Genomic DNA, 10,808 nt, shown 5'->3' on the forward strand with positions numbered 1-10,808 from the left:
TGGGTGGGTTCACACCACGTTTTATTGGATTTCCCTTGGGCACCTGGATGCCTCAAGCTGCTATCCCTTACCCATCCCTGGCCTCTGCTCCCAAGGGCCCCAGCTGGGAGCTGCTGGCCCCGCACCTGTCTTCTCTCAGGGCCTTCCAACTGGGCCCCAGCCCCCGGCAAACCCCATCTTCCTGCCACCTCCCTCTGTGCCAGGCTGTCCTGGCAGGGGCCCGTTCCTGCTCAGGCACAGTCCAGCTCTTCTGTGGAATAGGCTCCGGCACAGAGCCCACTGGCAGTGTCCCCCAGCGCGGGCCACATCAGACCCTCCACAGCACAGCACTGCGGGCTCGGACCTACAGCTTGGTGTTGAGGTGAAAAGAGAAGTGGGGTGCTGCATAGGTTGTGGCAGGTGGCACATGCCACGCAGATGAGGCTGGGCAAAGTCTGTGGCGGAGGGCACTGTCGAAGGATGCCTGGGGGAAGTGCATCAGGCCGGCAGCCATGGGCGAGGGTGCTGTAGTGGCCAGGAAGTGAGCCGGGAAGGCTGGAATGACCAGAGGGCTCAAGGGGAGTGTGGTCTGGCCCTTTAAGGGATCTGGGGTGCCGGCAAAGTTCAGTGGGCAGCGCAGCATGGTGCCCCTGTAGGCCTCTGGGAGTGCAGGCCCCAGGGCTGGGCCCAGCAGGCAGGAGACAGCCAGGCCAGGCCCCACAGACTTGGCCCCACACTCCTTGGTGTCCACCTCCCTGAGGAAGGGTGACACTGCCCGTAGTTTTTTGCCACAAGGGGCAAAACCCTCTTCCTCCCGGCTGCGCTTACTGAGGCCTGGGCTGCCAGGGAAGGTGGGCAGGGGCACAGGGCTGTCAGCAGAGGCTTTGGCCATGGGGGTCACCCAGCAAGCTTTGGGCGTGGGACAGAGGCTGTCTTTTGTGGGACCACCTTTGCGGAATGCAGAGGGGCGGCTGGCACCCCCACCCCACACCAGCGGTGGCTCTCTGGCTGGCAGCCCCCTCTCTTGGCTAGAGGGCCCCAAGAGCACCCCATCTTTGAGATAGGAGAAGAAGTCCCGGGGGTGCTGGCTGATGGGCTTCAGTACCTTGGAGGGGCAGGCATGGAAACAACCAGTGAAGATGGGGGCTGGAGGGTGGGGGCTCGCCTGAGCCTCCTCCCTGAGGTTGCCACCGGGGGCCTGTGATCCCTCATGAGCGGCCAGCCGGTGCCTGGGGTTCTCGGACGGCCCTCCTGGATTCGAGGGACTTTCCGGGAGGTGAGCAGCTGGGGACACCTGGGGCTCCCTGTTGGGGCCACCTGCCCCATGGAGACAGCCCTCCTCCTGGCACTGCAAGGCTTCTGCCTTGCTCACCTGGGCCAGGAGCTTCTTTTTGGCCAGTGGTGACATGATGCCATGTGTCCCTTTGCAGTAGAAGCTAGACAGGAGCCGCTTGTAGGCCTCAGGGCAGCTGCTGGCACCCATGAAGGGCAATGAGGACCCAGAAGCTGGGCCTGGCTGCTCCGTGGTGTCCCGGGAGGACTCCTGGCTGGGGGGCCTCACCAGGTCTGTGGCATCTGTCTTAGTCTTTCCTGGCATCATCTGGAATAAGAAAAAGCCAGGCCTCAGGACTGGGTATGAGCCATGCATCCTGTTCTGGGGACCTGGTGACAGCAGGGCTCCAGGGAGAACCCCAGAGCCTCTGCTAGCCCTTCCAACACCTTTGTGCAAAAATTTCAAAAGGTGTCCAATCCTCTAAATACACACAGCCTGATGTAAGGGCATGGGGCTTGGGAAATGGGATGCAGACTGGAGTTCAGACCCCACGTGGCACAACTGGTTCTATGCAGGGAGCACTGCAGCCATACCACAATGCGGACAGGTGGGGCAGGTAGGAAAGGCGGGGGACAGGGAGGCCCAGGGTCAGCTGGTGGTCTGGCTGGGCTAAGTGCTCACCTGGCCCACTGGCTTCTCCTCCTTGGCCTTCTTCGGCCTCTCAGTGGCCCCATCGTCCCCCCGAGTCTCCTTGGCCATCTTGTATTGCTTCCTGGGCTTGGAAGGGGGCAGCGGCTTGTCATCCTCCCCTTTTAGGTGTCGCACATATGGAAGGACCAGCCTGGGGAAGAGCTGCAGGTCCACCAGGCAGCACGGCCAGCCCTCCCACCTCCTCCCTGCAGCTGTGGGCACCCCTGAGGAGAGTGCACACAGGCAACGCCAGGGCTACGCTCGCCATCTGGTCCAGGAGGCCTGCAGCCTGGCCAGCACTCCAGCGGCAATGAGCAGAGTGTAAGGCCTGCACCATGCTGCCCATCCTGCCCTACCCCTGTACACGGCAGAATATTCTCCATCACCCACCTCCCCACCGCCCCCATGGCTCTGCCTGCCCAGCTTTCCTATAACTGGTCCCCAGCGCACCTCTCGTAGTGACGGCGCGTGCACGTGGCCGCACTGGTGCTGCCAGGGCTGCCCCCTAGTTCGTCATACACGTTCTTCCAGAGGCGGCGGCCAGTCACCTATAAGGGCACCACGTGAGGATGTGCACACTGGCGGCGGGGTCTCACTAGGCAAGGATGGGGGCAAGGACAGCAGTTTTGCAGCTGCTTTTCCATCAGAGAGGTGAGAGGTCGGGGCGGGGGTGCTCCTCAGGTGGCGGGCCATTCTCCCCTCAAGGCCACATGACTGCTGGCCCACACAGTTTTCAGAGCTCGGGGAGAGCAGAGCAGATGGTGAAGAGGAAAATCTGCTTCAAGCAGCAAAGTACAGAGGGCAAGGCGGGCCCTCGCCCTCCACGCAGCATGCAGGAGAGCTGGGGAGGGCAGGACTCAGCCCTGCCTCCTGTTCTTGTCTGGCCAAGGACAACTCGTTGGGCTCACGCTCTTCCCCAGCTTCCCCTGGGTGCAGCAGACACATCTGGGAAGATGTGGCATGGTGGAGGGCTCAGGTACCTTCCTTACCATTTCATAGGCTCCCAGCTTCTCCACTGCCTTGTAGATCTTCCACAGGTTAACTGGAGAATGAGAGGGCAGGGCCGCTGTCAGTCTCTGTGGGAGGAGAGAGCAGCCAGCAGCCCGTTTCCATGGCCCTGTCAGGCATGCACAGAACCTGGGCCATTGCGATGGACTGCAGGCCAGTGGCCGATTAGCATAGAAGTCCAGCTCCACCCATTGCCCGCCCAGTACCTGGGAGGGGATGCCCTTTATATGCGCAGCCCCTGTGGGCTGACAGCATCAGGGTCATCCAGAGCAAAGGTGCCTGCCCCAATGCCCTGCCTGGGTGCAGTCCCCTGCTGGGCCCCCTCCCTGCCTGCACCCCAGGGACGCACTCTGCTTGAAGCCAAGATGGGGCACCCTCTCGATGGGTGTGTGTCGCTCCTTCATGAACTTGTAGAGGCTGACCAGGAAGGCCTGCTCCTCCTCCCGCTCCCCGCCTGCCTCGAGGGCATCCTGGAGAAAGAACAGGAGGCACTGGGATCAGCCCCTAGTTGGTGGGTAGCTGGGGACAGGTGGAACCACTGGCTGCTGGGGAGGAAGGAGGTGCATGGCTCCAGCCCCAGTCTCCACAGCAGGGAGTAGGCCTCGAGCCCACTACTCTGGGCTGGAGAGATTGTCCTGGCATCAGAAAGACACAGTTGTCATCTATTAGTGCCCAGCATCCCAGGTCAGGGGCCAGAGAGGCCTTGCTCCAGAGACAGCCATAAGAGCAGCCCCACACCTTCTCCAGTTCTTTCTCCAGGCACAGGTCACTTTCCTTATCTTGCTCTAGATTTGTTACATCTGCATCTCAACTCCTCTACCAGACTGTGCCTGGCTGTGGGCTCGGTGTCCACTGAGGTCAAAGATGAAGAGACAAAGGGGCTTGGTGCTTTCTGGTGCTGTGGGGCTGCTCGGCCGGGCCTGTGCCCCCTGAGTCTTTGTCACGGTGGTCTGCCTCTCTGACCCACCAGTCTGCGTGCTGAACTCAGGTACAGCCATGTCTTGGGTTCCAGTGCACTTGCTCGATGCACAGGACTGGGCGTGTTCGCTCCCAGGGGGAAGTTTCTGCTGATGCTGTTCACCTGGCTGGAGGCTCAGGGCAGAGGGCGCAGTTGGGCTGGGGCTGAGGGGTTGGGGAACAGCCAGCTCCCAGGTCCAGGATGGGAGGGCCCCTGACACCAGGAGGATGTAACCGTCTGGGCCTGGGACACTGCAGAGAGCCATAGGTCCTCCAAATATTCTACAGAAGTGCTGTTTTGGTGTTTTCTGATGTATCCAAGACCGCTGACAAGAAACACGCAGGCTCGTATTACCTAGGACACTGCAGCACCCTGCCGATGAGGTGCTGGGCTGGCATGCTTGCAGCCGCTCTCCATGAGAACCTGCACTTCCTTCCTGTCCTCTGACCTCCACACAGGCCATCAGGAACTGTGACCAACTGTGACTGCTTTCCTACGTGAATTAACATTTTTACTCCAGACTGTGCCACCCCAACAAACGGCCAAAATGAACGGGTACTGAGGCTGACCGTGCTGAGCCATGTCACCCACGGCTCCTCCTTGGATGGCACTCATCACAACTGCCCCACTGGTCTCACAGAGGGACTTTTATGTCTACATTATAAATTTGAACAGATGGACAGAGAGATGTGGATGAAGTTTTACATCATAGAATAGTGTTTTTATCTGTCTCATCTGATCAGGGTTCCAGGCGACCTTCGTTTAAGAAAGGGTTCGGCTATAAAGGCCAAGTCTGACAGCCCTGCAGTGGGAGGGCACATTCTGCGGCCTGCCGGCTCTCACAACTCCCAGTGCAGCTTAGCTCTGCGGGGTGAGGGAGGGCCACATCTCCCTCCTGAGAGCTTGGGGTCATCTGGAAAAGTCCCCTGGGGGGTCGCCTAACTCACCTCCAGCTGGATGGGGCTCTGGCTCCTACTCTGCTCACCATCAGGTTGAGGGGACACAGGTGGGTCTGGGGGGTCACCCCCCTCTGACTGCTTCCTTTTCCCTCTGATAGGAGGTGCTGCGAGGAGAGGAAGAAGAGGAAGAGAAGGAGAGGACGGTGAGAGAGAGGCAGATGGGGATGTACAGGGGGCCGGGAGCGGCTCCCCATGGAGAGGCAGCAGGTTTGAAAGGGCCAGGTCAGGCGAGTGTTCTTCCCCTGCAGGGTGTCCTGTGCCCTCAGGGTGAACCTGTAAACACATATGTCCCTGTGCTCACCTCCACAGGTCCTGCCTGTGCCGCGCCTGACAGGTGGCCTCTCTCAGTTCCACCACTCCCCATATCTCTGAAGGAAACCCTAAACCAGCTTGGGGTCAAGTCAGAGGAGGCTGGTGTGGGGCTGTGGCGCTTGGGAAAATCCTATCTCCAAAGCCTGCCCCAAATCTTGGCAGGACATTTCTATTCGGCAGTTCGGCCGAAAAGCTGCGGAGAAAGCTGCGGAGGCTGCCGTGCTTGCAGGCCCCCAGAGCACCGCGGGGTGCTGGGATCACAGAGCCTCCAGGAATAATCAAGAAGAGTAAGTTCCTGTTTGTGACACATCAACCTTTCCCTGAGCATTTGCAGAGGCCTCACTGCCCCTGCTCCCCTTACCTGCAAGGGTCCTGGTGACTTGTCAGGACCCACTTGACAAGTTGCTGCCTCTGCGAGGCCTTTCAGCCAAACATGGCGCTCCTGCCTCTCTCTGGTCTCCTCACATCCTGACAGATTGCTGTCACCTGTCTGCCAGGTAAGCATGAACTCAGGGCCCTGACTCAAGGCAGCCATGAGCTGATGGTTGCAAAAACACAACATTCCTGTCCCTGCCGAAAACACAGCCATGGAAACTACCTGGGGCTGTGCAGCGGGCTGGCAGCAGATCCGATGCCAGGAAGCCCGTCTTTTGAGCATCTTTTCTTTCTTCTTTTCTTCTTTATATTAATCTAGTATGAACGGCCCCAGGTCCTGGTTTACTCCAGCTCAGTAAGTCCTTACTATGGGGAACCGAGAGGTTCTTCTTCATCTCAGACAGAAAAAAATGTCCTTAAGAACGACAGACCCATGCCACCATGGCCCACAAGGCCAGCAGCACCCAGAGACACGTGCTCCCAGAGCCTGCTGTCCCCTTTGGTAGCTGCTCACATAAGCACCATTATGCCTGCAGTCACTCAGGGGCACAGGTCCTCAGCTCTGTGTCCCTGGCACTCTCATGTACGTCCTCTCATTTAGTCTCAGAAGGGATCACATTTTAAAGAAGGGGAAACTGAAGCCACGGGCGTTAAGTTCTTGTCTCCCCGGGGGACCAGGGTTCAGAACGAGGCTTGGCTCCACCATCACTGTGGCCGCTGTGGTTACTGCCAACATTTGCAAAACCTTGAGGAAGAGTCTAAATACGCCTGGAAGAGAAACCAGTCCAAACGCTTGTCAGAGGGAAAAACTCAGCTATCCTCTTAGGCTGCCTCCTGACACTGAAGTCATGGCCAAGCTCCAGAAGTAACCGGGCACTAATGAGACCCCCCCCCGCCCAGGCTGGTGCTTTTCCTTGGGCAACTGTGCCTCAGTCTCCCTTCTGTGAAACAGTGGAGAAAGCCCTGGAGTCCTCTGCTAACTGTCCATGAAGTCTGGGTCATGGGGCACATGCTGCCACCAGTCTCTCTTGCTCCCTGCCTGCCTGCTCTGCTCTGCCTTCACGCCCTCTCTCCCCTCTTCCCCGTAGGACCCTCAGCATTGAAGAAATCTCCATCTGCTCCTGTGACCCTCCTGCAAATTGGCCATGTGACCCTGGCAAGCTGCTGTCCTTGGGCCTCAGAGGAGTAAGCGGTTGGACCAGGGCCCATTTCAGTTACCCGAGGAACATTCTAAAGACACTGATGCCTGCCTCCCCATCCCTACCTGAGTTTGACTAAAGGCCCTGCAAGGGGCATCCGAGTTTAGAGCTCCCTGGGGACCTCAGAGGGCAGCCAGGTTGAGAGCTACCAGGCTAGAGGCTCTCTAGTCCCTTCTGCTTGGTTCCAGAGCTGGAGCGCTCTTGCCTGGGCCACACTCAGGGAAGGTCTCCTGGAGTCTGGCGTTCAGGTTACCTGGAAAGGAGGTCACCAATTTGAGCCATTTAACCCCAGACAGCAAGAGGATTAGAGCACTTGCTGAGAGCCACAAAGAGACGCACTCTTTGCCTCTGTGCCCAGCTGAGTCCCCACGTGAACTTGGCTTCCATTCTCTCCCACCAGGGCCAGTGTGCTCACTGTCCTGGCTGGGCCTTCTGGGCTCTACTGCTACAGCCTTAAGTGGGAGAGGGGAGACTCCCAGCCCTCTTCCTCCAGGGTGCCCTCAGTCCTGGCCTGGCTGCCCGAACTTCTCCCTTCCCCAGTCATTTGTACATCAGAGTTCCAGGGAGATAGATCTACATTTGGAGAAGGGGCTCTGCTATGAAACCCGCCCCATAGGTGATGGGTTAGCCCTCCTGCCTGCACAGCTCCCAGCTGACCCCTCCTACCCAGGGCCCGAGACAGTGGCTGTGCCCCTCAACTGACTCAGAGGGGAGGGGCTTTTGGACAGGCCACCCCAGTGTCGCAGCCATGTCTGGCCCATAGAGCCAGGAGACACCCACCTGCCCTAAGCAACTGCTGCTGCCATGAGTCACTACCTTACCTCACTCACAGATCCCCTCTAAGCACAAAGCCAAAGATGCCCTATTGTAAAGAGGAGGAGATTTAACTACAAAAACCCCTGCTCTCCAAAGGAATGTCTTCAGACATTACTTTTCCCATCCAGGAAGCAATAATGACAATAATGGTGATTGTCCTTTCACTGTTTACTTTGAATACATCTGGAATCTGTAAGGTGTGAGATAAGGACCTAACCACATTCCCCCCCCACACACACACACATTGGTTAGGTGGTTCCAGTATTCAGTGAGTGACTCCCTCCCCCCAAAATTATAAATGCTTACCCACTGCCCCCAATCTAAAGGCTTTTAAGGAAGACATCTGGGATAGGTTTGAACTTTCAATTCAACTCCATCCATGTGGAATGCTGGGCCCCATGCACACTGCTGTAATTTTTGTGGTTTTGTAAAACAACTTACTATCCAGAGGGCATGTCCCCATCATTACTCTTCTGTTTAAAAAGTTCCATCTGAACTTTAATATAATTCTGTCACCTTCTCTTAAAAAAATAAGTCTATGGCCATGCCACCCTGAATGTGACCCATCTCATCTGATCTCAGAAGCTAAGCAGGGTTGGGCCTGGTTAGTACTTGGATGGGAGACCACCTAGGAATACCGGGTGCTGTAGGCATTAAATAGATAAATAGATAAATAAATAAATAATAACAACAAATTTTAAAAATTTAAAAACACTGGGGTTTTCGTGGAATTACATTTAAATCTAGGAATTACTTTGAGGAGAAGTAACACCTTTCTGTATTGCATCTTCCGTTTGAGGATCACGTGTCTGCACAGATTCAGGTCTCCCTTTGCTGTCCTCAACAGTCCTTCTTAAAGGCTCCACGTCCTTCCTGTTGAGCCTATTCCCTGTGTTTCATGCAGTGAGATAACAGTGTGAGAAAAGCCTTGATAATCTGTGGTAGGACTCAGCTCCACAGGCCCTGACACTCCCTTACTTCACTGCTGGGAAGAACACAGAGGAAGGCTGGTGGCCCAGTTCCTCACTGGGCAGGGAGTGGGCATGCTGGGTACTGGGCACAGGGACTGCTCAAGGCCCTTCCTGTGTTGGGAATCTGATTTCTGTTCAAGTCTGTGGTGCTGTCAAAGTCAACTTAAGCCCCAGATCCTACAACTGCAGCCCTGAAGGGGTTAGTTTCAGTCCCTAACGCCAAAAGAGGATGCTTCCTGCCATCCATGTGGCCTGTGGCCATTGCCTCCCCCACTTCCACACTATACAAACTCAAATCAGTGCCCTGGCAGGCTTTGGACCAGGCATTCCTGCACACATCCTCACTGAAACTTCCCAGCCACCCAGTGGCTGTAATATCCCCTTTTTACACCTACAATATCTGAGGCTCTGAAAGGTTCAGTAACTTGCCTGAGGTCACACAGCTCACTAGTGGCATGGCTGGGCTTCAGAACCAGAGCAGCTTGACTATCCTGAGACAATGAACCCTGAGGTCTAGAGGTTTTCTTTAACTGGAGCAGGGATATTCCAGTTCCTTATATGTGCTCAGGGGTGCAAACTTGCCTGCACTCCTTGAGCAGGTCTGTAGGCTCCCATCACATAGCTCCCCTGAATCTGCTGACAAGAGCCTCCCCTGCCCACCAGATGAAAAGCTGAATCTTTGCCAAGTTGGTCTCTGCTTCTGTACTTCGGTGTCCCCATTTGTAAGGTGGCTATGCTACACTCTATGGGCCCAACATGCTGAGCAGAACAAATTGAGAAACAACACTTCCCCCACAAACCACAGCCAAGTACATGTGTGAGTATATGTGATTGTGTGTGTTATATGTGACTAAGAGTGTACTGTGTGTATTGTGTGGGAGTGTGTGTGACTATCACATAAGTATATGTGACTGCATGTACATGTCTGTAACTGCAATTGTGTGTGTGCATGAGTACACAAGTGTTTGACTGTGCAACTATGTTTGAGTGTGCATGTGTGAGTGCCGGCAGTGGGTGAGGTCCGCTGAGCTGCGTGGGGCAGGAGCAGTGCCTCCATCAACATCAGCCTACTTGATCCCAGACACTCCTGATGCCCAGAGGGGCTTGGGTTGGGACCAGGTCAAAACTACACAGCAGGTCACTGAGTGACCCAGTCAGTGCCAGGTGCACCACTTCTTTCTCCCCCTCTCTGCCTGCCCCACCCCTTTCACCCTTCGTGTGATGGGAAGGAAGTGACACTTCCTTTCATGAAAAGTCACCCACTAGGAGCACTATGTCAATGGTAACAGCAGCCTCCATAACAGCCAGCAGCCACGGCCCCACCCCCTTTCCTGAGGGGCATGGCTTAAGGTGCTGTGCTCTTAGGTTCAGCTAGAGCCCAAAGGCCATCTTTGAAGCGGCTGGCCACTCGGTGGCCCTGTGGACAGCCACCTGCAGGTGGCGGTTTGGAGCCTGCTCTGGTGGGCAGTACCTGGACGGCTGCGCTCTGACCAGCACTAAGGACAGACAGCTGGACATGGGACCCCGGAAGGCTCTTGCCACAGCCCCACCTCAGTCTCTCAGCTGAGACCAGGATGACAGCCTGAGAGAGTACAAAAAGGTAGGAGCGGGGCGCTAAATGTGAGACCGCCCGCTGGAAGGCCTCATTGAGACTCCGATCCCTCTTAGTTACTCTGGCATGTCCTCAGAGACCCGATTCCAGGCCGGGGCTGCACCCCCCGCCCTTCGCGCCAAGTCTGAGTGATGTCTGATGATCACAGTAGCAGCTCCAGCCGTGTCCTGTTTCCTCTGCCCCCAAGCACTATGCTCTGTGTCCCCACCGCACCTGGAGAAGACATGCTCAGGTTCCAAGACGCTGGAGAGTGAGGGCACAGCCTGATCCCTGCAGGGGCACTCAATGCTTCTGCGCCATTCCCCTCCCAGGGTCCCCCGATGAGGCTCTCCCGGGTGCGCGCGCGCTCGTGGTGCGGATCCTAGAAGGGAGTGCAGACCCTCCCTCATGGCCGGAACCGGGGAGTCTCGGGACCTCAGCTTCTCGGATGAAACCAAAGGAGGGGCTGACTCTCTGAGGCCTTTCTACCTCTGCCGCTCCAAGTCCTCGGCGCGGACAGGCCCCTGGGCTCGGATGGACTCTAGAACTCCTCTCGTGACCGACCTTCTAGCCTCCATCTCCCGCCCCTCCCCTGCCCTGAAGGCGGAGACCCCGAAGCGCCTAACTGTGGTACATGTAGGGAAAACAAGCGCAGGTCACCCACCCCTCGGCCCGGG

The 10,808-nt window shown here is 56.9% G+C and overlaps 1 protein-coding gene and 1 pseudogene across 6 annotated transcripts; one reads left to right on the top strand and one right to left on the bottom strand.

The window, feature by feature from the left end:
* ARID5A (AT-rich interaction domain 5A) lies at nt 1–10,526 on the bottom strand. 6 transcript variants are annotated; one of them, XM_011381999.2, is made up of 7 exons: nt 10,366–10,526; nt 4,856–4,971; nt 3,300–3,420; nt 2,932–2,984; nt 2,393–2,490; nt 1,934–2,093; nt 1–1,579 (listed from the first exon to the last, which is right to left on the bottom strand). In XM_011381999.2, the coding sequence occupies exons 1-7, from the start codon at nt 10,376–10,378 to the stop codon at nt 344–346; spliced, it is 1,797 nt and encodes a 598-aa protein (XP_011380301.1). In that variant the 5' UTR covers nt 10,379–10,526; the 3' UTR covers nt 1–343. The 6 variants fall into 6 exon arrangements, with proteins under 6 accessions (XP_011380301.1, XP_011380300.1, XP_011380302.1 ...); XM_011381998.2 differs by lacking the exon at nt 10,366–10,526 and having other exon boundaries at nt 4,856–6,879; XM_011382000.2 differs by lacking the exons at nt 4,856–4,971; nt 10,366–10,526 and having other exon boundaries at nt 2,932–3,018; nt 3,300–3,421.
* On the top strand, nt 8,104–8,222 carry LOC111732460 (annotated as a pseudogene).
* Nucleotides 10,527–10,808: the final 282 nt, after the last annotated feature.

Source organism: Pteropus vampyrus, unplaced genomic scaffold, assembly GCF_000151845.1.
Source record: "Pteropus vampyrus isolate Shadow unplaced genomic scaffold, Pvam_2.0 Scaffold461, whole genome shotgun sequence".
Classification (NCBI taxonomy): domain Eukaryota; kingdom Metazoa; phylum Chordata; class Mammalia; order Chiroptera; family Pteropodidae; genus Pteropus; species Pteropus vampyrus.

Bases quoted from the DNA above. Each gene is read 5' to 3' on its own strand.
- ARID5A (XM_011381998.2), bottom strand. From the start codon at position 5,152: ATGTGTTTACAGGTTCACCCTGAGGGCACAGGACACCCTGCAGGGGAA. The intron at 3,421-4,855 runs GTGAGTTAGGCG...TTCTTTCTCCAG, and splicing joins AGAGCCCCATCCAGCTGGAG to GATGCCCTCGAGGCAGGCGG. The intron at 2,094-2,392 runs GTGCGCTGGGGA...GCTCTTCCCCAG, and splicing joins ACGCGCCGTCACTACGAGAG to GCTGGTCCTTCCATATGTGC.